The sequence below is a fragment of the Chaetura pelagica genome, unplaced genomic scaffold (assembly GCF_000747805.2).
Source record: "Chaetura pelagica isolate M959 unplaced genomic scaffold, ChaPel_1.0 scaffold119, whole genome shotgun sequence".
In the NCBI taxonomy this organism is placed as follows: Eukaryota; Metazoa; Chordata; class Aves; order Apodiformes; family Apodidae; genus Chaetura; species Chaetura pelagica.
The window spans coordinates 524,246-551,160 of record NW_009954406.1 but is presented as its reverse complement, the minus strand read 5'-3'; the positions used below and the strand labels follow the sequence as shown (position 1 = coordinate 551,160).

General features: G+C 39.3%; 1 protein-coding gene across 1 annotated transcript in view; it reads left to right on the top strand.

The window, feature by feature from the left end:
• The window catches only part of LGR4 (leucine-rich repeat containing G protein-coupled receptor 4), a 45,435-nt gene extending 19,423 nt beyond the window's left edge, over positions 1 to 26,012 (top strand). Inside the window, exons 5-18 of the mRNA XM_010004262.1 lie at positions 9,961 to 10,176; positions 10,845 to 10,916; positions 12,669 to 12,737; positions 13,321 to 13,392; positions 13,475 to 13,546; positions 14,244 to 14,312; positions 14,718 to 14,789; positions 16,414 to 16,479; positions 17,531 to 17,602; positions 18,715 to 18,786; positions 19,089 to 19,214; positions 20,916 to 21,043; positions 21,697 to 21,771; positions 24,736 to 26,012. Of these exons, the coding sequence (XP_010002564.1) occupies positions 9,961 to 10,176; positions 10,845 to 10,916; positions 12,669 to 12,737; positions 13,321 to 13,392; positions 13,475 to 13,546; positions 14,244 to 14,312; positions 14,718 to 14,789; positions 16,414 to 16,479; positions 17,531 to 17,602; positions 18,715 to 18,786; positions 19,089 to 19,214; positions 20,916 to 21,043; positions 21,697 to 21,771; positions 24,736 to 26,012 (2,458 nt within the window). The remainder of the gene's footprint in view (positions 1 to 9,960; positions 10,177 to 10,844; positions 10,917 to 12,668; positions 12,738 to 13,320; positions 13,393 to 13,474; positions 13,547 to 14,243; positions 14,313 to 14,717; positions 14,790 to 16,413; positions 16,480 to 17,530; positions 17,603 to 18,714; positions 18,787 to 19,088; positions 19,215 to 20,915; positions 21,044 to 21,696; positions 21,772 to 24,735) is intronic.
• The last annotated feature ends 903 nt before the right edge of the window (positions 26,013 to 26,915 follow it).

Sequence of the window (26,915 nt, the reverse complement as noted above, 5' to 3'; positions counted from 1 at the left end):
GGAACAAAGTTTCCCAAGTAAGGTTCATACAGATTATTATTTGTCCTCATTGGTGGAGTGATGCAAATCCAAATTCTTTCAAAACCCAAACGCAGGTACAAGATTGCTGTATAAATGCAGTGGGGGTGGAGTTAAACATTTATCATCCTTATTGCATGTCCTAAGGTGTTTAAGCAATTTCAAAATGTTGTGCAAAAGTGAATCATGCTCAAATATTTTGTATCTGGAGGAGGAAAAGGGGTTTATGGGAAGGAATATTGCCTGAGACATGTTATTGGTTTTACTGGAGGTTGTTGAAATCACTCAGCCATTATTGCTAGTTGCTCATAAGATATTTCATATGTGCTTGTACTATCTCATGGCTTATTATGTTTTATAAAGCATCTTAATCAGACCTTAATAGTTAGTTACAGCTCTCTAGGTGGTAGATGCTTATCACTGTGGTGAGGAGGCGGAGGAGGGGGGGAAGGGCTTGAAAATTTCTCCTCCTTTCTGCTTACCTACAGAGAGAGAGGGCAGAATTCAGCTTTCCTGCCTAAGATCTTGTTTGTTTCAGTGTTGCATCAGATTATGGATAGTTTTAGAAAAAAAAAAAAAGAAAAAGAAAAATTAGTTTTGCAGAATAACTCTGCAAACTGTTGCACAACTTTTGCAAAGGTGCTTTCTGCATTCCCTAAACTTGGATCTTGGCCATGACCATCTCATAGCTGCTTCAGTATTCCCGCCTTTTGCATCTGCAGAAAGCTCAGTAAGCAGCACGGGGCAGAACAAGATTGGCTGCAGATTATCCTGCTGGGAAGTGTGGGAGCCTGTGGAGTGCAGGGATGTGCCACCTCCCAGGGCAGCCTGGGACCTGCTTCTGCTGGGCTGCTCACTGGTGAGGATCTCCTGCACACAACGGTGAGCGTGGGAAGCACACAGCTCCTAGCAGGAGAGAGGAGCAAGTTTTGATGCCACGGGTTGGCTTGAATTTTTCCAGGTTTTTGGATCCAAGAGTAGAACAGATGCAGGTTTCTGTTTCCAGCCATTTTGCAAACTTCATGTCCTTGTTTCCCTCTTGGTTTAGAGTGCGAGTAAGGAGAGCACACCTTGGTCTGAGGGCCACAGTCTGCTTCATGCAAATACTATGCAATGTAATAAAAATCTTTCAGATTACACAATATGAATAACCCTTTAGTAATTATTACAAAAACCCCAACAAAATAAAACTCTGTCCTGGCTTCCAGCATTCCTGTGATGCCAAAAAAGAAACTACTTTAGTAAATACTGTTGTTTACAAATAATTTCATTTTTTATGAACATGCTTTTTCCTCTACTTACTTACAGTAATGTTCTTTAATTAAAGTTAAAAATATTAAATCTCTAGTTTCTGGTTTGATAATTTTATGTGTAAAAGGGAAGGGACAAAATTAAGGGAAAAATAATGTATAAATTAAGCCAGCATCTCTCTCTTAAAAAAATATATATTTAATATGACTGAAAAGAAGATGATGACAGAGTGGTTTTAAAGAAGCAGACATTTTACTTGTTGAAAAAAGCCATGGGAAGATGATGTAATATTGTATAATATAACCAGTATAATCACTCGACATGACATAATTGTAATTAAAATATAATGATGACAATTTAAAGTGTGGTGAGGTTTCCCTTTCTGGAAGCTTAATTTTTCATAGGCAAATGATAAACAGTATCAATGTTAGGAAGGTGAAAAAGGAGGAAATTGGGTTCATGAGAAGAAAGGTGCTTGTTATTACTTTTTCTGCAGAAAATCAAATTTACATTTCAGAATAGCTGTTAGAAATACAGTGGGCAAATCCAGGCTGGAAGGCATCAGTGTCAGAAGTTCAGATGTTTGTATTATTAATAATATTATTATTATTATTATTATTATTATTATTATTATTATTATTATTATTATTATTATTATTATTATTATTATTATTATTATTATTATTATTATTATTATTATTATTATTATTATTATTATTATTATTATTATTATTATTATTATTATTATTATTATTATTATTATTATTATTATTATTATTATTATTATTATTATTTATTTCTCTGCTGCTGGTGTGGGTCAGGCTTTGGGTTGTCCCTGTCTCTGTTCCTGAGAAGGATATCTGTCTGCATTGCAAGATCACCAGAATTTGTTAGAATTGACAGCAGTTTGAGAATAAATTGGGTTTTTTGAGACAAAGTGTAGTGGGAAATGTAAAGCATTTTTCCTGTGCAGTTTGTTTACTTCACCAGAATGCACTCCTGTAATTTTAATGATTTTTGGGAAAACTTTCAGTTGATTACATTGTTCATAAAATTACAGTGTAATTATGAATATCCCCCACTAATGTAGGGAGCACCTTCTGGCAAAGGAATATAGGACTGGTCCTCTGAATTTTATGTGTGAAACATGTCATAATGCTGCTTTATTAACTTAAAAAAAAGGAAAAGTGGTATTTTATTTCAAAGAAATTTGTATCAAAAATGGATTTAAAGCTCCTGAGCTGCTGTGACCTTCGAAGACAAATAACTCTTTGCAGATTATATGTTAGAAAACCTGCTTCTACCTTTTTAACACATAAACTCCATCCAAAACCTGCAAGTTTTAACATCACTTAACTAATTCCCTTTTGGCAGCTTCCCAGTTTGCTCTGAAGCAGGCTTTAGGGGGATTTTTTTCTTGGTGAAGACACAAATTACTTGCTCATAAAACTTTATACTATATTGATAATCATTTGCTTTGCAGCTCTTGTAGAACTATCTGGTTTCTCCATGTGCTCCAGTTCTAGCTGCGTAGGAAGATGGTTGCCCCACTCTGTGTATTAACAAGCCCAGTAAACATACCTGGGTGGAAATAAAGAAGATGGTTACAGGAGCTTCATGATCTCTAATGTTTATATTATAACTGGCAAGTAGCCAGCCTGGTTCAGAATACTAAATGACAGCTCTTTATTTTCTGTTTATGTTGGCTATTTTCCCAGCTCTGGCCTCAGAAGGAGAGTTAGAATAGAGTCCTTATTAATGGAGCTGAAACTTAGCAAAATGAAAGAGTTTTGCTGAGTGGAAACTCACTGTCTAGCACCCCAGAAAAGTGTATCTGGCAGGATGTTTTCTCACATTGCAAGATGCTGTGATCTCTGGGACCGTGGGACTGCACTGCCGAGAGCAGACACTAGTTGCCCAGCTTGTGCCCACGGCTTTTGGTAGCAGAAGAACCTGATAAATAAGGAGCCTCACAAATGTAAACAACAGACTTGATGCATTTCAATTACTGCAAAGCATCAACAGTGGATTTTTGTTATCAGAAGGTAATAATGTGGCTTACTTGGTACTTCAGAGCTGGAAAAGGTATTGGTGAGGTTTATTGGCAATCTGAGAGGCAGAGGCAGGAGAAGTGGTGTGTTGCTCCCCAAGCATGTGCAGAACCTGAGAAGTCATTTCAGAGGGTCACTACTTGACTGCAGTGACTTCATTTGGTAGTGGTGCTTATTCTGAGCTTTGACTCAGAATATGGGGATTTATAAAATTGTTATATTAGTTACAGAAGCTTCTAGGGTTGCTCTGTTTCACCCCAGAAACCAAACTACGTATGAATTATAAGTCATAGCACAGAATATTCTAGTACAATCCTGTGTGACAAATACTGGAGATATGTTATTTAAACAAAGACTTTCAGATGCTTTGGAAGACAGAGCTAGGTTCCTTTTAGTCTCAAAAAAAACCCTAATTGTGGCTAACTTTAGTGGTATTTGTCATCAAATCCAGGAGTCATTTTTGAAAGCTTGTCAAGTTCTGCTAAGGTATTGGAGATGTTTTATTATAATTGTAGTTCAGGAATCAACTGAGTTACTGTCCCTGCACATGTGCCCACATGCAGGGAATATTAGAGCATCCTGCAGCAATAGTTCAAAGCATCTATGCTGTTAGGCCAGATTCCCAAATTGTGGGTATTGGGATTGTGCCAGGGTGGTACTTAACTGTGATAGCTCCTGTCTCTCTGTGTGGGTGTTCACCTGAGCTGCAGGGTAAATGTCTTCATGCATGTGGTCAGCAGTAATTTTCTGTGGTACCTGGTGGCAGTTCTGGCTCCCTAGCCTGGTCTGCTGGCAGCCTCCACTGCGGGATCATAACCAGTTTTGCAGTCTGCCTTCCTATCTCAGAAGGCTTAAGGCAGGATCAGGCAGGAGACACGAACATGCTGAACTGGAATGTGATTATATTTTCTGGGAGAGGGAATCAGCTTGGCCCAGGCAGGAAAGACTGGGGTCCTAGTGTGGGATTGAGAGAAATGAGAGTAGGATCTTGCTTTGCAAGGTAAAAACATACAGAAGAAGGCTGGGGACAGAGGATGAAGGGTGTATTTCAGTCAGTTGGGACACATTTAAAGGTGCTAGAGCACATATCTGGTATAGCATTGCATTTCTATCTTTTTCTCATTATAGGAATGATTCCTTATACAGATCAAGTTAAATCTGTATTTATGAAAATAACCCAAATGAAATCTAGAAACATTCTGCTGGGGCTATTATGAAACTGCACAACTTCAAGCAGTAGTTCACGTTGGTGACAGCAATTTTAGTCATATAACCTGTAAACATGTGGAAGAGCATCAGAAGAGAAGACCCTTGAATTAGAGAGGACAATATAAACACTGTCTTGATTTAAAAATACAGTTCTGTTCTAATTCTGCTATTTTTTTCCTTAGTGTATTTTATGGCTTTTTTTGACAATTTTGTCATTCAGGATTAGGGTTTTGGAGGACACTGTGAAAAGTGTTCATTAACAGCAATCACTAGATGAAGTTAAGCAGCATTATATGTACAGGTAGTGTGCATCTTTTAATAGTGGCAGGTGGTTTTTCAACTAACCAACTTCTAAAGGGTTGTCTTTTTCCAGAGGATTTTTAGCTCCCTGCTTTGCTGTTGATAAAAGGGACCAGCAGCCCTCATATGAGTCTGTGTTAAGATGTAGAATTAAACTATCAGCACCAGAAGGTGAAAGGGAGGTTTCACATGTTTTTAACCTGTAAAAACAATACAAGTTTAAATATGTGGAATATGTTTTCTCCATTGCATTTTTTTTTAGTGAAGAATGTGTTTAAGCTCTCCTGAGCATGTTTGGTTGTGGAGAAAAATTTTTAAATATGCAGCAGCTTAAAAAAAACTGCTTCAGGAACTTTACAAACTTGCTGAATGACAAGAATGTCGTTTTTCTATGTCATATTCACCTTCAGAAGCTGGGGTTCTTGAAAGTGAGGTATGGGTATTTATTGTGAGCTTCCTTATTTTTTTAACTGTCTGGGCTTGCTTAAGGAATTATTCATGTTTAAATGAAAATGCGGAAATTGCTTAGAAATGGAATAAGCAGAAATGTAACTGAGATGGTGGAAGTTACACAGCGTGTAGGTAAAGATCAGCTAAATGTGGATAATTTGCAGTAAACTGTGTAATCTCTAACTGGTACCGTCTTGGAACATTTAAATGGAAGAAATAGATATGCTGGCACATCAGCACTGGTGGTTGAAATAGCTTGGGCATGTATCTTTAGTTTCTGAGAGCTGCTGTAAATTTGTCTTTGAACAAAGCAAATCCTTGCATTGATGTTCTCAATACATAAGGTACAGAGAGTGGCAGCTTGATACAGTGAGCAAATGCACTGAGTATTTTAAAGTACCTCTCTTAACACGGTGGGTTTAGTGCCTTGCAGTGTAGCAGAATTTCCTAGGTACCAGGCTTATCAGCACTCAACTCAAAACCTAAAAATCTACTCCAGTGTTATTTGAGTGATTTCTTTGTGGTTTTTAAAGGAGCACTTTAAAGAGCAAAGTTCCTTAACGATTGCCATTGAGGAGAAGTGGTTTAACACAAGAGTCAGGAGTGAGTTTCTTTTTATTAACATCAACGTTATACTCTCGCTATTCGTACAAGGCTGATAAAATTTCCTAGTCTCTGAAGGTTGGGAGACTGAGTGTGGTCACAGATGAGAGCTAGCAAGGCTGGGAGAGTGGCTGCAAACAAATCTGCGATCATCTCCTTTCCCAGGCAAAGAGTGTTAACAGAGTTTGTAGCAGCAGAACATCCATAATGAATGTTATTACTTAAGATGACATTTATGAGATATATCTCACATCCACAGCACCCAGCTGGGCTTTGTGGTGAGGAGCTTGGCTGGCTCCTGAGGGAGCATCTGCAGCAATGGCCACTTTTATTCGTTTGAGTTGAGGCAGGAGTTCATAGTAGTTTTACAGTTACCTTAAAGCTGAGTTTAATTGCTTGAAGACCCTAAAGTTACTCTGTTCTTTGCTTGTTTTAGCAATATGTCAAATACTAATATAAGAGCTGCTGAATGTTTAGGTTTCTATCATCCTCCTGCTTTTTCTTCTTGTGGACTTGAAGTTTGTGTGAGGAGGGAACCTGACAGGTAATAAGAGTAAAGATGACAGCTCTACAAGTGAACTCTGAATTTAGAGACTATATGTAAAGGTCTCTCACAAACCAATGCATATAGGTAAGCTAGACTTGAAGTAGCTTCTAAAAGATTAAGATATTTAAGTACATGCTGCAATCTTTAATTTAAAGAATAGTCTTTAATGCTTTATTGGAAAAAGTGTGTTTGTAAAAGCTATGCTTGTTCCTGTAACATTTGTAAATCACAAGTTTTCCCTTTAAAAGTATAAATGCAGTTTTTAACTGCATTTGAAAATGCAAATGAAACTGCAGGGAAAACCTTTCAAATGTTGTATCGATGTATCTGTTGTGAAAACTTTGGGCTAGCACAGTGATCTTCAGGTGCAGAAGTTGCTGTGTAAGTGAAGAGTGAGAGGCACGAATTATTATAGCATGAGGTCCTGTCTTTCTCCTTGAATTTGGCTTTATGATGTGACATCGCTAATTACTTTAATCTCTGTTCAGACATCGTGTTTGTTAAGATGATGCCAGATGTTTGTTAAAATGTGACAGAGACCCAGGAAATCACCTTTCACCTTCCAAACTTCCCTGCTCAGTGACAGTGGTGGTTGGTGTTTTTTACCCCCTCAGTTTCACTGCTGTGGGCAGGAGATGAACACTACAGACTGGATGGCTTTGGAGAGCCATCAGTTAAAGAGTTACTTGAGGTCTTGTCAAAGTGAGCTGGGGATGAAGGGTCTGTCATCTTCTCCATGACCCTCTTTGTTCTCCTTGGCTGAGAGTTTGATTCCCTCATTGTTTACAACCATTTATCCTCTGATCACCTTCTGCTTTAACTGTGGGAGAGGAGGAGCAGGGTTTGGGGCTTCACTGTATGTTTTGGTTTTCCAAAATCTGCTTGAGTAAATGGAAAAGGAGCACAGTGAAAGTACAAACACAGGCATAGCCAAGTAGTCAAAAGGAGTGAGGGCAGCCTCTCCAACATGCTGCTTTCCTTAAAGAAAAAAGGAGAGGGGGAGGCAGGGAGAAATTAGTTGAAGAGAAGACTCGGATATGTTTATTCCACTGGAAAATAATTCTTTTGATCTTCAGGGAGGTGTGTGAATTTAGGAGAGAGAAGAAAGACAGGTAATTTCTAGTTTTGGTTGTATTTTTTTTCTGAAGCAGAGCCGCAGGCTTTTTTCCTTACTCCCTCCCCCTTATTTTTTTTTTTCCTTTATTATCATCAGATACTTAATTTCTCTGAAATATTCCAGTCACAGTGCAACCTAAAAGCATTCAAACAGAATAGTGTACACACCTGTCAGATCATGGGGCAAATGATAAGGGGATGCCAGTATATGAATGATAGGAATTAGCTCTTTGATGTACAGCTTTAGAGCTAATGGCACCTCACTCAACTTAGGAGAAAGCCTTTGAGTGCAGACAGTTTTGTAAGTTCCCACTTCTATTGATGTATTTGCTACTTGATGCATTTCTTTGACTTCCTATTACATGAAAATTTAGCTGCCAACTTTTTTCCCTAATAATTTCAACTATTTACACCATGTACATCACAACAACAAAACTCTCTCACAGATAAAGATAAGGTGCATTAAGTCTTCATCCAGCTTGTCTTCTCCCTTTGATTTCAGCACATTCTGTAAGTGCTGGGGTCCAAGAACAATTTTACTACTATTTAAGCTGTTGTGACTGTGCCCAGGGACAAATGGAGCACAGTCACTTGGTCCAGCCTGCCAGCCCAGAGAGGGACAGGATGAACAGCTGGAGGCAATGATTTCTTAAACTAACCCAGCTAGATTTTCAAGAGCATGTCTGGTCATGGCTTCAGAAACACAGTGAATGCTTAATATAGCTTAAAACCTGTGCTGATATGTATTGTAATGAGTGTCGATGCTAATGGAGGAATGTATATGTGTTTGTTTCCCCAGACAGCAGCACACACACCGTGGCTGGTACACCAGTCATTTCAGAGCAGTTATGCAAGGTGTTTTTTTCTGTGTTTGCAGCCAAGTCACCGTGGTTCAGCTGTGTGTTGACCTAGAGAAGACAGCCTCTAGGTCACAGGACAGTCAAACATTGCCTGTTGCTCTCAGCCCTATGCCAGCTCAGATTTGTCACAGCTCATGTTTTTCATCTCGTGGGCTATCACTGCTGACCTTTCTTCTCATCACTGTAGGAAGAATAGCACTTTATTAATGTTCTGCTGCTTCCTGGGTCATCCTTTGCTGCTTCCCATTCCTGGGGTTTCTGTCTGTGTAAATCTGAGCTTGAGCTTTTACCATAGGTGGTTTTGCACTTTCATCCTCAGCGCAGCTGGTTATGTGATATGGTGTGAACAAACTTGAACCGGTCCCTGTCTGAGCCTTTTGCCTGCCCTGGTTGTCAGAGGTGCTATCCAAGTAACTTCACGACTGATGTTGGAAGATGGAATAGCAGATTGGTTCAGAGAATAGTGCATGAGAAGAAAGCACATGTCATTTTGCAGGAGAGTTTCTGTTGTGGATGCCAAAGCCATCAGACAAGGAGTATCAGCTCTGTCAGTTGTCATGGATAAGGATTCTAGGCAAGACTCAGAGGAACACCTGCATCGCCCTTCATGAGGGCTTCACATCTGGTGTCGGAGCTGAGGACATGCTTTTTAGCCTCCTAGGTTTCCAGGTGTGGAGTGCTTTTTTTGATGCTTTGAAACCTGAAGAATCTGTGAAACCCAATAGCCTAGGTGAGCCAGCAACTGTAGCAGAACTAATTGTCGCACTTGGGGTGACTTTATGTATGAAAGGTAAAGTGGCTTCCCACATGTGTTAATGCTGCTAATGTTTGCAGGCTGAGTTCATAGGGGAGAAAAGTGTGATGGCAAATCCAATAATGTACAATAGTCAACGGAGCTAATGCGCTGTTTTGCATTTATGTTGTGGAGCATGCTAGAAAGGATCAGGTGCAAGAGTGAAAGAAATGTCTCAGTTTCAGTTGATGATGTAATGTGTCATTTTTCAGGGTGATTAATATCTGACTTAATTCAAGAACTGCTTTTACTAATTGTGTTCTCTACAGTAGTTGCTTAAGGTGTACAGTAGCACCACAAAACAAAGCATATAACTGTATGTAGTGCTGTCAACAGTGTAGCTATGGGAATAATCAATTCAAACCAGTAAATGCCTGTAATCTTTGATACGCTATCAAGCTACCATTTTAAAGACTTGCTGCAGTATTAGCAGCTGGGGGATCTGTGGGGGAGAGAGGTATCTACAGAGTTACCAATTCAGCTTGTTAAGCTGATTATAAGCATATCAATTTGTTAACATGTTTTATTAAAAACGCCTGAGAAAAAAAAATTATTAAGTTTTCTTTAATGGGCTCTTATTGTGCCTTGAAAGGGTGTTCATGCATCATTCAGTAAACCTCCAAACTTTCTGATAATAAATTCTGTAAGACATTTAAGCTTAAAAAAAAAAAATACCCAGGAGTAACAGGACTTTTAACCAACATTTTTACTTAATCTGCAGCTTGTATGTTAACTGTGTGAATTCCTTCTGTTCAAATGTAGGCGTTTAGATGCAAACCATATCACTGCCATACCAGAAGACAGTTTTGAGGGCCTGGTGCAGCTGCGTCACCTTTGGTTGGATGACAACAGTTTGACAGAAGTTCCCATCTATCCCCTCAGCAATCTCCCCTCTCTGCAGGCCTTAACGTTGGCTCTTAACAAAATAACACACATTCCTGACTATGCATTTACCAACCTTTCAAGTCTTGTTGTTCTGTGAGTATTCGTAACTGTATTTCATAGGTCACTTTGATTGTCTTCTCAGTTACAGTTTTGATTAAACTAAATAGGCACTGAAAATGGTATTTTGCTATGTTTTAGCTCAGTTGGCTAGTTACACCTATACTGCCAACAGGAGCTGATACCATGTATACTTAAGACAACCTACTGAAGGTTTGCTGAAGACTTTCTCCTAAATAGAAAGTCAAAAGGGCTACGGATAGTGAACTTGCCATATATTTTCATAATATCTCACTTTAATAATGTGTATTTCAAACCAATGGTTGTCAGAGAAAGATTTCATATTAAGACATATTAAAAGAAGAAAATACTATCTGCCACAGACCTGTTTGTTGTAGTCTTCAATATTGCCAAGGGTGAATATGGAAAATTTCTTTGATTATATGTTTAAAACATATTTTTACCACACTTTGGGATAGTGGGTAAAGGTTTTTAATAGGTCATCTTGACTGTGGGCAATCTATTTTGTTCCCATGCAAGGATTAAATATTTCTGTTTAGAAGTGAAAGATATTCTTCTGCAAAATACACTGTTTATACTGTTTTTTTCTAAACCATTTAGCTGTCTTGATTTCATAGACAGAGATGCTAATTTGTAAACTTAGATTAAATCATTAACTTATTTTAATACTTGTTTTTGTTTAGACATCTTCATAATAATAAAATAAAAACGATAGGAAAACACTGCTTTGATGGATTAGACAACCTTGAAACCTTGTAAGTATACTTCTTAAAGAAATTAATTGTTCAGTGTTTGTCTCATTCTCAGCTTACTCAAGGTAATTTTTTTGGTATGGTGAAGAATTTGCAAATAAGGCATGTGTGCACAGCACAGCCCATACCACTGACACAGGTCCAGCTCAGCTTTTGGAACTGAAGGCTAGTATCAGTGCAGTGCTCCACCAAAACTCATTAACTATGTTGAGAAGCAGGTAAATATTAGCCTGGGTGAAATGTCACTGTGGATGATGTAGCTCTAACGTTCCTAGCCCTGATCTAGTTGGTGTATCTTTGCATAGCACTCCACTGAGTCGGGCGGATGTATCAGAAGTGTTTGAGTGGCCCTGGGGATGATAAGGGACAAATATTTGTTTCTCAGATTTACTGTAGGATTAAACATATTTGAGATAACACTGCCACAACTGCTGTCTGACAACAGGAGGTTTCTCAGAGGGCCCCAGCAAACTGTTTCTTCACTGCCTCTCCCTCACGGGGTGGGCAGCACTGCCTGCTGAGGAGACTGTTGCTCAATTCCTGAGCTGATGCTCTGCAGGCCAGTAGAAAACAGCCCAGCTCCTGGTCCCCAGGGTTTCTCACAAGAGATACACCTGCATTCACTTCAGATACTGGCAAATATGAAGGTAATGGACTGGGTTATCTGAAGCAGTGAGCCTTATATTCCTTCAGACAGAAACAGGGGATGAGGTTGAGAAGCATCACCTTCTCCTTGCCTGGTGCCTGGCATCCTCACTCTGTATGGCCCCAGAACTGGGTGTCCATAGTGGCTGGATCCTAGCTCCACAGTATTCTAGGCCTCGTTGTGAAGAATGGCTTTCAGCTGCTTGGGTTACTCTCTCCATTTCCTTTCAGCTCTCTCAGTGAATGTGGTATTTCCTTCAGCAGTGCATTTTGTTACTCTTAGGTGAATGCTAAATGAATAAGATGAGAAGGGAGGGCAAGGACACATTAAAGCCAGTGACACCCTCTGTTAACATGAGGAGTTTGGATGAGTCCAGGAATGCTCCTTGGTCCAACTACGTTGTCACTGGTTTAGGACCTCAATTAACTAGTAAATAGGTGATAAGTAAATGTACTCAGCTGCTATAAGGCTTCAAAAAAGTTTTTACTTCTCCAAAGGAATCCCTTCTGCAGAAAAGACTGTCTCCAGTCCTGACATTACTGATAGAGCAGTGTCAGGTTAACTGAGATTTCATCTGATCCCTGTCCCTGATGTGTAGTGGTTCAGTGTGATGAGATTTCCCTCTGCCTTCATTCAGTATTTATAGTTGGTTTTGCTACAAGGTTTGCTGTTACCTAATGGCTTATTTACTGTTCATTCTATAAAACCTGAAAGAAAAGTATTTTTAGTAAGCTTAATAAAGAGTAGTCATTTGTATCTACTTTTATTTAAACATTGAAATCTTAGTTCATTTCCATGTAAATGCTGTTGAAGAAAAATCTGAGAGTTGTTGAAAAGTACTGAGCTTTGCTGTAAAGAAGTGTCATTTGACTTAATGTGAATAATCCTCTGGATAATATTAAATATCTAAGTTTATTAGCTGGTTATAAAGCATGTACAAGATCAGAAGTGTAACTCTTAAGTTAAAAATCAGGTTGTTCTGTGGGCTTGTTAAAGATGTTCTGAGATCTTTTTATTTAACACAGTTCAATGAAAGAAGAAAAATATTTTAACAATTCATGCTCACTATTATTAAGAATTTTATAATTTTTCTGCTTTGTTTCTTCTAGGGATTTAAATTATAATAACATGGTAGAGTTCCCTGAAGCCATAAAAGCACTCCCAAATCTAAAGGAGTTGTGAGTATTACTTATTCTTTCTACCAGTTTTCTTCTTCCCATAAATCAAAAGGGAAAAGAAATTTCCAGATTTAAGACTGGTTGTCTCATTATGCTGCAACTGAGATCAGATAAAGGTATGCTAAGTGATGCTATAATTAAAGGAAAAATATAATTGCTAGAGAGGGAACCTGTTGAAAATTATTTTAGAGTTATATAAGCAAGCAATTTATTCAGGAGAACCATTAGCATAGATCTTAATCGTGAGCTGGTTTTGGTCTCCAGGAGCAGAATTAAGTATTCAGTGATCACACATGTTTCCCTTGCTCCCTCCTTAAGAGGGGAGGAAGAAGAGAGAAAGCATGGGAACATATTTTGGACAGAACAGTTTGTTTCTAATGGAATATTTTCAGATTAGCTGATGTACAGTAGTCAGAAATCATCCCTTCGAAGTTACTCCTACAGTTTGACTTCATTCTGTTTAACTACAATCCTATTTCTGGCAGGATTGGGAATCGAGTAGGTGTGAAGAAAGTGACTGTTGGTCGAATCTACTGGCAGTACATTTTTAAATGTTGGTTTTCTTCCTTGTTAATATCTTTAGGGGATTTCACAGTAACTACATTTCCATAATTCCTGATGGTGCATTTGCAGGAAACCCCCTTCTAAGAACAATGTAAGTAATTTTCATCCCTCTATTTTTAGTCTTTAGCAGTGACTGCATGAACAGCAACTGAAACGTGTTTTTCATTTCCTAGACATTTGTATGATAATCCTTTGTCTTTTGTGGGGAACTCAGCCTTTCAGAATCTGTCAGATCTGCATTCCCTGTAAGTATCACCTCAACTTTATAGTACAATAAATGGATATGAAATGTTGTGGCAAAGAGCTCAAAATAACTAAACTTTGTGACTGTCTCTTACCTTATACCTTTTTTTGCAGTAAGCTTTTTTAAACATTACTATTGTTGGGAATATCCAGTCTCTTAAGAAGCTCTAGTAAATGTGCTCTACAACCTATTTTTTTTTTTTAATTTTTTTTTTTTTTAATCTTCATTACCTTGCATAAGGCACATAACCTCAGGCCAAATGCTCAGGTTCTTACTTAAACTGCAATATGTCCTAGGTGGTTTTTGAACAGGGATGTACATTGTGAGAATGTTTTGCAGGTTAGTGCATGCATGCTCTCAAAAGATACCAGTTCTGGGGGTGACAAGAAAGCAAAATGGAGTGAGACTTCAAACTGTGATCTGCAGACTACCGAAGATTTTATGCCCTTTTCATATGTGTATTCATACAACTCTTTCTAACTGGAATTTCAGTTGTTTGCTAATGGAGGGGTAATTTATTAAGCAAATTACTAACATATGAAGCACCAAAAAGACTATCTTCATGTGCAAAATTTAAACAACAGCAATGAGGATGTTAGAATGTCTCCTTGGTGAAAATATCCCCACCTGATGTCAGGTTTGAATGTCACAATTCTTTGCCTAATAGTTTACAGCTAATTTTCTTGGGGATTTTTTAGGGTCATTCGGGGTGCCAGCATGGTGCAGTGGTTTCCTAATTTGACAGGAACTGTGAATCTGGAGAGTTTGTAAGTATCTTCTACAGAAATAATTTCCATAACTTCTTGGGTTTGCCTCTTGTGAAATGATAGAAATATGATGAGTGGATCTGGAGAGCAACTGGATATATGTGCTCTTCCTGTCAATAGATGTAATTGTATCATTTGTCTTACTGTGATACTTGGGTGCCCTTTAATTATTTTTTTAATAGGGTCAGCTGGCAAGCTGAAAAGGCCATTGATTCTACCCCCACCCCCATGATCTGACAAACAGAAAAGTTTGCCTCTCCCAAAAACAAAAAAAATATTGATGACTAAATCTGGCACCCCAACAGCTGAGGAACCATCCTTATTCTGCTCTTACATATGCTTCTAATGATATCCACCATCAACAGTGCAAACATTTATATATGGTTGGTTTGGTTTTTTCCACAGAACTCTAACAGGGACCAAGATAAACAGTATTCCTGTTAATTTATGCCAAGAGCAAAAGGTGCTACGAACTTTGTAAGTATATATCTTGTGCTCTTATCTTCATCTGCATCAAAATGTTTAAAAAAACCCATTAAATCTAATTTAAGGCAAAAGTCTTGCTTATACTTGCTCATCCTAGTAGTTCTATCACAGTTGGAAGTCTGATTCTGATTTCTTGATTCTTCAAATCAGGACCCATGGCAGAGTTGATCTAATGCTGTATGTTCCTGAAACAGGGGCCAGTTTATAGGGATGCAGTGTTAGTTCTTTCATAGTTTGTAACATATGTAAGGTGGTGCTGCAGAACAGTCTTTGCATCTTCAAATTCACTCTGCCACCATTCATTCTTAGCTTAAAAGTAATCATCTACATTCAGAGCTTAAGAGAGCTTAGTTACAGGTCTATGACTTTTTATATTTGGAAACACAGAAGAGAGGGCATCAGGAACCAAAGGAAATGGAGAACAGCATTAGGAAGAGAGTAGTAATGCAAAGGAAAGACAGAAAAAGTGTAAGGACATGTTAAAATAAATGAAAAAAACCAACACCAAAAACCAAAACAAAAACCCCAAACCAACAAAACCAACCCAAACTGAAAAATGAAACTACTGGGAGGAAAAGGCAAAGCCGTATTTACAAAGGACACACAGAGGAGCATATGGAACAAAAGTACTGAAAAATGGAGGAGAAAAATCTATTCTGTTTTATAGAAGAAAGACTAGGAAAAAAAATGGCGAGGTAGGACTTCTTTCAAATGGCAGTTTATCTTTTGAACAGAATTGTGAAGACTGCTGGCAAGTTTCTAGTCTCTTTTTGTTATATAGTTTCGCAGGAGAATCTGAATGTTCTTTGCTCTGCTTAGGGAGGTACCAACAGCCTAAATAAAGATATGCACCAAAGTCCTGCATTGCATGCTATCTATCCAGTTTATTCTAAAAAAGCAGGTTATGAATAAAGCTTTTTACATTATAACTCTTAGAATATAGGGAATTTGTCCAGTATTTTCAGGTATGCATATATCCAGAGGCAGAGCTGAAGGCAGTGACTGTGGAATTGAACAGTGTCAGTTGGGAGGGATATCATGAGCTATTGAAGCCACTATAAAGGCACGACCTGTTTTTCCCTTTTTAATTACAGAACACTGGTTTCAGTTGTTAATTCTTGTGAAATGGAAAAATTTTGTATAGATTTTTTTGTCATGCTTGCTTGCTTTTCATCACTAGTTGAATATATCAGGAAAGTAAATAAATAAAAAAATGTTCACCAAATTCAGAGACAAAGAGAGGGAGGAATATAGATACGCAGTTTTTGAATGTTATCTGGTCAGAGTGAATATAAGGCAATGAATCAAGATTTTAGTTATATAGCCTCATTTCTGCTATTTGCTGACTATTGCAAGCTTGACATAGCAGTTATGTCTTTCTACATTTTTGGGTGTGTGTAATATGTAAATCAAAGTGAGGCTAGATAGGATGACTGTAGAGACATCACACTTGTGATGCCATTCAAGATTTTCTCTAAACTGCCCTTAGTTTTGCCACATAATGCTTCTGAAAAGTAGACATGTCCTACCATCCATTTTATGGTTACAAGTGATGAGATGTTTCAGGTAGAAAAGAGATTAACTAAGCACCTTTCTCCCATTTTCTGTTTTGAAGGGACTTGTCTTATAACAATATAAAGGACCTCCCAAGTTTTAAGGGCTGCCACTCCTTGGAAGAAATGTAAGTAGAAAGACAACTTGTTTATCCTTATTACCTCCTTAGCATGCTGAGTCCAAGTCTCTAGAAACCTTTTTTACTTCATGTTTGATCATAACTTTTCTGAGATCAAGGAGAGAGATAATATGGCTATTTCATGTGAGGGGTGTGCTGGATAGAGAATTCAAGCACTTTTAATCATTTCTATGGCACAAAAAAGAATGAAGGACACTTAATCCTGCATTTCATAGTAATATTGCTATACTTATAGATGGAATGAACATGTATGTGTTTTCCTTTTTCCTCATTTCTTCCACTCTTCTTCAGCTGCCTCCAACCAGCTTGTGTAAGCAACCTTGTATAAAATGTTTTTCCTGTAGTCTCTCCAAGACACATTCAAAACCCATCTTTGCTTTTCCTTACTTCATTCCTTTAAAGCTTAGGATTAAACATTATTTCTAGACCCTACATAATTTTTCCATCTGCATATATTCTTGCTTCTCCTTCCACCTCGATGGCTCTCAAGCTTCTTTCCACTTAACCAGAGTGGGGCTAATAGACTTCTCACAGGTTTTTGCTGTAATACATTTTACATCTTTAGTGTCATTGTAAAGACAGCTACTGAAATGGAAGCATAATTTGCCCATTAGCTCTTCCTAACGTTTTTCTTTCATAAATCCATATTTTGAGAAGGAAAAGTGCACCCAGGGTAAGAATAGGGCCCAAAGGTTCCTTCAGAATTCAGAAGATGAGTTTAAATCTCAGAGTGACTCTTCAAAGTTCACAAAGTGCTACTTGGAAGTAATTTAGTCCACAGTTAGTAGTCTCTTGTAAATTAAATGAGTTATGAATTGGGATTGGACAGAGGCACCACAAAAGACCTTCATGGTTGTATTACCATGGCTAATGTGAAGTGCAGAGCAGGTATTTAAACAGTTTGCCTACAGGGGGAAATGAGAAAAATCTTCCCATTTATAGGGCTAAATCTATGTATTAGCAGGAACTGAACAGTCCCTTGTTTTGAAGTCAGCTCAGTTTGCCAATAAAGTTCTGTTTCTACTTCTTCCCTTTGCAGTTCCTTACAGCATAATCAAATCCATGAAATCACTGAGGATACCTTTCAAGGACTGTCATCCCTTCGTATCCTGTAAGTGTACATAGTTTTGCATACTGAGTAAAACAAGATAATGTTCTTGATTGCTGTGTAAACTGATCATAGGGTTTGGTGTTACAAAGCTGAATGGTGGAAAAAGGGCAGATGTGCTGAATCCTTAGGTGAAGTAAATGCTATACCAGAGATACTAGCAGTGAGTTGTAGTCCCATTTTTTCTATTCTCCATTTTGCTTTTATAGGCTATAATATTTTTTATATATGTGGAGATTGAAAAAGGAAAAATTGTTGGTAGTATTTTGCAATATATTATTATTATATTATTCCATTACACATTCTTTCTTGGGGAGATTTTCCTGTTTTTCTCAAGAGGAGCAGACAGTAAATAAAATTATCCCTTACATCTCTAGCTATATGAAGATTATGCAAGAACGTAATTATCAGGGGAAAAAAAATCCACAAATTGACAGGTTTGTTAAAAGGAATGTCAGAATATAAATCATGGTGGTCCAGTAGGAGCTGGATGTGGATTTTGAAATCCAACAAAGCAGATGCTCTTCTGTTTGTTCTTCTGTTGCCTTGCCCCTCCTGATCTGATGTGGTCTGCCCTAGGTGCAGCTTGTCACCAAAGGGATCATCTTGGCACCTTCAGCCTGGGAATGGGTGGTTGCCAGAGATGGCCTCTGCCTTGGGAGCATAGGCTGAGTTGCTAGTACAGCAGATGCTCTTCTGTTTGTTCTTCTGTTGCCTTGCCCCTCCTGATCTGATGTGGTCTGCCCTAGGTGCAGCTTGTCACCAAAGGGATCATCTTGGCACCTTCAGCCTGGGAATGGGTGGTTGCCAGAGATGGCCTCTGCCTTGGGAGCATAGGCTGAGTTGCTAGTACCAGGAAGGAAAGGAAAGGGGGCAGGGAGGGGGGAGATGGATGCCACCTCAGGGATGAGGTTAAGCAGCTTACACCTGCCTTACCAAGGGATTTGGCTGCTGCTGCATCTGGCTGACTGGGGAGAGAGGGGAAATGAGAGTGTTGTTCTACTTTTCTGACAAAGGCATAATGTATTTGTAACCTTAAGTTTTTTCTCAATATAGTGGCTGTTACAAAGTTCTGATGAAACTGCTAAAATAATCTCATTTGGCATTGATTGCAGTGACCTCAGTAGAAATCGGATCCATCACATCCACAAGGAAGCTTTCATCACTGTTGGAGCTCTTGCTAACTTGTAAGTAGGCAATTCTGTGCAGCAACGTCCTCTCTCTAGCATTAAACTACTGAGATAATAAATATTTTTAGCTTAACGTTGATATGTGCCCATCATGTATTTCATCTCTGTGGCTCACAAAACCTCTCACTAGGTGAACATCTGCAGAGAACACTTCTTTAAAGTGCCTGCTGCACTGACAGGCATTTGCCTGACCACAGCCTTGGTAGGAGACTTGAAGAAGCCTTCCTACTTCAATGAAATGTGTGCTATAGTGTTCAAGTTCACTTTGTTGTAACACTATCTTAATATTCACATTGCAGAGACCTAAGTTTCAATGAACTCACTTCAGTTCCAGCTGAAGGACTGAGTGGACTGAACCAGCTTAAACTTGCAGGCAATTCTGAGTTGAAAGAGGCTTTGGCAGCGAAGAACTTTGCAAAACTCCGGTATGTTGGTAGGAAAAACTGCAGAGTCCCTCCTTTACTTTGACAGGAACAACCAACGTGACAACAAAATGAAGTCCAATTTAATAATACTCATGACAATCAGGCTGTTAGCTGAGTCCTGTAGGGCCTTAAAGTTGGCGTATCATAGAACTGTAGAATCATAGAATGGTTTGAGTTGAAAGGGACAGTAAAAATCATCTAGATCCAACCCCCTGCATGGCCAGGGACACCTCCCACTAGACCAGGTTGTTCCAAGCCCCATCCAACCTGCCCTTGAACACTTCCAGGGATGAGGTTTCCACAACTTCCCTGGGCAACCTGTTCCAATGTCTCACCACTCTCACACTACAGAATTTCTTCCTAATGTCTAACTTAAATCTCCCTTCTAGTTTCGATCCATTACCCCTCATCCTGTCACTACAAGCCCTCATAAAAATCCCTCCCCAGCTTTCCTGTAGGCCCCCTTCAGATACTGGAAGGCCACTGTGAGGTCTCCCCAGGGCCTTCTCTTCTTCAGGCTGAACAATGCATGAAAAGGGCATCTGTCTATTCTGGTACAGAAGCCATTTGCAGACAATTTTCTTGAAACTTCTTAATATTTTTCCACCACCACTTTTCAAGCAGATACCACCTGATTTTTGAGTAGTGGTTTTGGGTGAATTCCATTTGTTATCGAACTGAGCACATCTATCTTTCAGAGTATGGAAAACAGGAGCAGATGTGCAGGTGTCTTGATTCCATAATCACCACACTTTATGCTGTTTATTCTTGGAGGCAAATTATGAGAGTAACCCAGTACTGATTTTAGTGGGAGGTGGATCAGATAGTGATTAACTGCTTTGCATTTTCAAAGATCTTTCTGCTCATTAATATTTCAATCCTCAAGAAGCAGTTAAAAGTTGTTTCCCATACTGTCCAACAGAAAAATGGAGATGAAGATACTGTTAATTTGTCTGAAGCCAGCAAAAGAATCCATGTAATTTTTACAGGCGGGCCTCAGCAGATGGGTTTTTGGTTTTGAACTGTGTTTGAGAACTAATACATTGTGGTAACCTTTAGACTGATGTTCCTCCTGAATCTTTGCAAGAACAGAATTCAGGTACAATCATGCAGGTAGTTGATATTGTAGCTTTGAGTCAGAAAAAATAGTTTCTGGTCTGCTATTATCCTGTCGTTTTCATGAACTTCTTAAAATTCTGTGGGTGACTGGATTTCTTCTCTACTAGGATTAATAGTATGTAACATTCTGTCAAGCACACAAAAAGGCAATAGCAAAATTAAAAAAAACCCAACAACTTGCTTTGCTTCTTCTGGGAATTAACTTCATTACTAAACTGTTACTTTTTAATTAACTTGCTTCATTAGTTTCCAGTTTAAGTTGTATGTCAACTCCAGAAATGTGGATCAGAATTTGTTTTGTATTTGGAGTAGAATGAGTAGTAGGGAGATGTGAACATCACAGAATTTTCTTTGTACTTGCAGCAGACAAGACTTGGGTGCATCACCTGTCCTTTATCTCTGTGCCAAAGCTCATCAGAAACAGTTACAGCTGATCCAATTTTAAATAGTTTTTTATCAGCAAACATGACAAAAAGAATCTTCAGTTTTAGAGCTGAAGTGTGCCACTTAAGTCTTTTTAATAGTTGGTAATTTCTCAGGTTACAACTGGTAACACTTACTGTTGTTCTGCCTGTCTTTCAGGTCTCTCTCTGTACCATATGCTTACCAGTGCTGTGCATTTTGGGGTTGTGAGTCTTACTTAAACTCTGATGCTGAAGATTCCAGTCACCAAGATCAGGGTGCCTTGATGGACCGTGAGAAGGGTAAGTGTTTCACTGCACTACACTGGCAGGATTTTTGTGGCCTAGACTAGACCAAATATTTGTATGTTGCCTTTGAATAAAGAAATTTGGCAAATGTAAAGCTTTATAGGGATACAAAAGCTGTCTCTGAAAGTGCTTGGTGACTGCTTACGGTAGTGCCATGTTCTTTCTAAGTGTTTTAAGATTTGCCTGTTTAAGGAAAAATGACACAATATTTTTTTCTTTTTATTTTCCTTTTTTTTTTTTTAATTCTAAACTGCCAGTATTGTTTCTGTCATTTTCTGCCAGAACAAAAATATTTTGTAGTGCTCAGTATTTTGACCTTCATGTTTAGCAAGGCCTTGTCCTTCCACTGTCACTTCAGGGCCCATAGATCTTTTCCTGGTGATGAAAGATGTTGCTGCTTTGTTGCAAAGTATTGCGAGTAGCTGTGACAGGCAATAATAACTCAGACTGCTGCAGCAATTTCCACACTGAACATTCACCCTTATGTCACAAACCAGAACAGCTCAATTTGTTCAAGGCTTGAATGTGGGTCAAGTGTTAGCTCTTTGATCTTTAAAAGGACTATTTCCATCCTGGGCAGCTCACTGCATTTCTCTTTTTTTCTTGTCATCTTTAAACTAACCTGTTGGTTTTTTTATTTTTACTGGATACAGCTGATGCAGATGTTCTAAGAAATGAAGAGAATGAGGAACTGGGGCAGACTATTATTCACTGTACACCAGCAACAGGTAAATCTTATAATGTGCTTTAGCCACACTGTGAACTTTATGGTGTCATGCAAATACTTTTTTGCAGAGTTGGGCATTTCATTCCTTATAGTCACTCCATACACAGAAGATAGAATTCTCCAATGCTTGGGTGAAACTTCCTTTGATGTCAGTGTTGTTTTGCATGAGCAGTCACAAAGATTTGCCTCAGCTTTAGACACACACAGCACTATATTGCAGAAGTCAGCATAAGCAGAACATACAAGACTGTGATACTTCTATTTTGAGCTTGCTGTGTTTAATGCACTGTTCCCTAAATCTTGTTTCTCTTGCCAAAGAGATGTCTGTGGAGCAGACTGTATGAATGCTCATATGCTTCAGTGAGAAGTCAACCTGTGCTTTCATAGCTTTATTCCAGCTGTTGTCATTGGTGGTTTTAACTAAGCCTGAGGTCTTTGCAGGAGAGAGGAGGAGAACATTCACTCTGTTCCCCAGTCCTGCCATAGCTGCATTCATGGACAGCAGAGGGCTGTTAGAAGTAGCTGGAGCAGGCAGTAGCATTTTAAACTGCTGCAGATACTTGTGCAATGAGAGGTCTTATTGGCATACCAGAGCTACTCCAATTCAGACTTGAACAGCCCAGGAGTGTTTAAAGTCTTTGATCTTGCAAACAAATATTTTAATTCTAGCCAGCTTTATTGCTGTCCTTCTGCTCATCTTCCTCATCCTGTGAGTTTCCACACGTGGTTCCCCATGGTTCCTAAAGCTCTTGCTGTAGCGTCTTCTCCTTCCTTGCCTTTGTCATGGGCTCTCTAGAGGATTCCCTGTGTCTTGTACCCTCCTGTGTTCATAAACAGGAACACACAGATGGGGGAACAGAATGCTGCCACTGAAGTTACTTCTGGGGTTTTCCAAGTCTTCTTTCATTCTCTTCTCCTAGACTGGGGTAAACATTGGTTGTGAAAACCTGGTCACTCTTCATTTTTTGGGGGGCTAGCTCCAGCTTTGTTATATATAATATCACAGGGATTTCTTGATCACAGCAAAAAAAAAAATAATGGCCAGAAAGTCAAATATTTTATTAATGTAACTGTACATGATCTGAGAATTAATTTGACCAATACTGCTGATTGGCTTTTGATCTCCTGTTCACAGAATTAGAATTCAGATGATGTGTTACAAGGGTTAAATCTTTAAAACCTTCAGCGCTCTCTTTTTGCCTGTGCTAGACATGCTGCAGCTCTAAAAGGAACAAAGAGCTTGTTTTACAAGTTCAGAATTTGTCTTGTTTTCCACCAGTCCCTCCCATACTAACAACTTGTTTTCTATGCCATGCTGTCATCTGGTCATAAGTAGGACACTCCACCCACCCTGTAACTTCTGAATCATTGCTGATCTCGTAGAGCCACTTTCTGCTTTGCCTAATGGCAGGAATGGATTGCTGAACAGTGGCACTCAAGTAGCACAGCACTGAAAGCTGCAGCACATCCTTCCCAGCATCAATTCCCCCCGGTGGGCTGGGAATTTTAAGGACTTTTAAGGATTGAAAGACAGGCAAGTGTGATGTGGTTATTTGTTTGTCTAAAGACATCTCGCTGTACAGCTACTAGAGAACAGACTTCAAGTTGATTTTGGAAGCACAGCACTGGCTTTTTAAAATTTCCTAAGTTGTTGTTTATTACTAAGTAGATTCAGCTTAGCAGGTATTGCTGTGTCATGTGAATGTACTGTAAAAATAATGATCCCAGCAAGGATGCCTTACTTAGGAACACCTGCAAAAAAAAACAAACCAAAGGGATTTTATTGCTGATTTTACTGGTCTGATAATCCAGTTAGCACCATTGCCCAGAAATGAAGCTTGCTTATTTCAACAAAGATTGTTTTTTTGGCCTGTCAGTTTGGTAATTTCTGGAAATAGCTTTAGGCCTTGGGAGGCTCTTGCACTAACATTTTGTTGTTCTGTGCAGTTGTTGTTCCAGCCTGCATTAGGGATGGGTTATACTTAGTTTTCACCTGCCTCAAGGGAGGGCATGAGCTGCAGAGAGCCAGGAGTCATGGGTTGAATCCAGCCCAGAAAGCTCCAGCCTGAGGTGGCAGCACAGTTTTGGCATTTTTCTGCTGTGCCTTCAGCTCCCAGAGTGCCCGACTGCAGGGAGAGATCCCCAGCTATTGTGCTTCAGACAATTAGCAGTGCCTAATGGGGATGTAGGAGAGGTTAAACTCTTCTAATTGTTACTTAAAATCAGTAGGATTTCCCTATGGAATAAACAGCAATTAGAAGGATTAGAAGGGCAAGCAGTAGTAGTGACCTTTTTTCCTCAACTTTCCTCGTATTATTTAGCTTGTTGGGCATTTTTTATTATTCCAACTTTTTTAAGTGGCAAAAGAAGAAGAAGAAAAAACGTATTTTCCCCTAGATGACTTTCCAAGCTCACAGTTCCTTTCAGTGACAAGGGTGGGGGAGAGGGCTTGCAGTGAATTCCTGTCCCCTTTCAATCTGCTTACATTGAATTCATCAGCTGTTTTACAGATGTTTCCCTGTGTTATTCCAGAGGACATGTTTGTGAATCATTTTTTGAGAGAAAGCATTACTTCTAAAAAAATTCTTTCCCCTTACAAGTTGGTTGTGGACATTTGCTTTTATTGTGTTACCAATTTTTTATTTCTGAAGCATGTAAGAAGTATTTAGGTGGCACTCATAGAAGCTATTTTGAGTAGCTAAAAGGTAATTAGGTTTGTTTAGCTAGCTTGTTTATACGAAGTATTCTCAAGTGACCATTCATCACAGTAATTATTTTTTCAGGCGTGATTAATTAGTAAATAGCTTCAGCAGAATCATTTACTTTCAACTGACCTATTTAGCTGTTCAGCTGTGTACTCTATTCATGAATTAATGAGGAGTGCTCCTCTAATACCTTTGAAAATCTTATTAAGACACGCATTTTTTCCTAAATTGGTTGTCTGTTTTGTTTTTTTTTCTTCTAGGTGCTTTTAAGCCTTGTGAATATTTATTGGGCAGCTGGATGATTCGACTTACTGTCTGGTTTATTTTTTTGGTTGCTTTGTTCTTCAACCTGCTTGTCATGTTAACAATATTTGCATCCTGTACTCCACTGCCATCTTCCAAACTGTTTATAGGCCTTATTTCTGTTTCTAATTTATTTATGGGAGTCTATACTGGTATTTTAACTTTCTTGGATGCTGTCTCTTGGGGCAGATTTGCTGAATTTGGCATATGGTGGGAGACTGGCAGTGGCTGCAGAGTAGCTGGGTTTCTTGCAGTCTTTTCCTCAGAAAGTGCCATTTTTTTCCTGATGCTGGCAGCTGTTGAACGGAGCTTCTCTGCAAAGGAGATCATTAAAAAGGGGAAAAGCAATCGCCAAAAACAGTTTCAGATGGCAGCAGGTTTTGCTTTCCTGTGTGCTGTGGTAGCAGGGTGCTTACCACTCTTTTATAAATCGGAGTACTCGGCATCACCCCTTTGCTTGCCCTTCCCCACCGGAGAGACACCTTCGTTAGGCTTCACAGTAACTTTAGTGCTCCTAAATTCATTAGCATTTTTGCTAATGGCTATTATCTACACCAAACTCTATTGCAACTTGGAAAAAGAGGACCTCTCCGAAAACTTGCAGTCCAGCATGATAAAGCACGTCGCTTGGCTCATCTTCACGAACTGCATCTTTTTCTGCCCCGTTGCCTTCTTCTCCTTCGCGCCGCTGATCACAGCCATTTCCATCAGCCCCGAGATCATGAAGTCTGTCACTTTGATTTTTTTCCCGTTACCTGCTTGCCTGAATCCCGTTCTGTACGTGTTCTTCAACCCGAAGTTCAAGGAGGACTGGAAGCTGCTCAGGCGCCACATGAGCAGGAAGAACGGCGCGCTGGCCATCGCTGTCAACACCCAGGGGGGCTGCGTCGCGCAGGATTTCTACTACGAGTGCGGGGTCTACACTCACCTGCAGGGTAACATCGCCGTCTGCGAGTGCTGCGAGTCGCTCCTCTTATCCAAGCCCGTGCCCTGTAAACATTTAATCAAATCCCACAGCTGCCCCGCGCTGGCGGTGGTGCCATGCCACAGGCCCGACGGCTACTGGTCGGACTGTGGCACCCAGTCGGCTCACTCCGACTACGCGGACGAGGATGACTCCTTTGTGTCGGACAGCTCGGACCAAGTGCAGGCCTGTGGCCGCGCCTGTTTCTACCAAAGCCGAGGGTTCCCCTTGGTTCGTTACGCCTACAACATACCCAGGATTAAAGACTGAGAGGTGTTCTGGCCAACAGCTGTTCTGATAAAGAGGTGTAGCCCTTCGCAGGCCGCTGCCTGTTTTGGCCTTTCGAGCAGGAAGCACTTTTGTAATCATCGCTCAGTGTCGTTTGGGAAGAAGGGAAGCGGGCGGTAACTTCTTGAGCCATACATTTAAAAGAATAACTTACGAATAAATCGGTTGCCCTGACTGTAAATAATTGGTAAACCAAATTTGTTACCCGATATTTTTACTCTTTCCACACAATAGTGGTTTCTTTTATACAGTTTTTTACATGCTAATGCTGTGTTTCCACATTGTACTCCAGTTGTACTTTGCTTCTGCTGTTGGCGAGGTAAGTTCTGTTGATTTCTATTTTTTTTCTTTTGCCAAAGCACAATATAAAGGACAGCTGTTTAATACTAAAGGAATTATTTTTAAATGTGACTTTTCTATAATTAAGAAAAAAACCTCTTTTGCTAGCTTTGTATAGTGTATTCAGCATTGAATCTCAGGATGAATTTTACTGCAGGGCCAAAAAAGGGATTAATTCTCCCACACGTAACTGTGACAGCAATATAGGAATACCATGTTTGTTTAATAATTCAAGCCAACGTTTAATTTGCTACAGTAAAGCACTTGTAATCCACAGTGACTGTAGACTCTGAAATAAGAATATGAACAGCTGTCAGGAATAATAGGGTTGGACATGTTTTTCCAGTGATGATGCATTAGTTCAGGTGAACTACAGCAACTTTCTGCAGTGTTACGCAGTCGGGTCACCCTGCTGGAAGAAGCATTGGTGCATCAGGGGGGTGTTAGCAGTTCTGTCAATGAATACAGCTCATCTCTTGTCTGGTTAATGCTCTGCAGCCTGCTGAATGTTAGAGCACCCCAATAATATCTAGGAATAGACTGAGA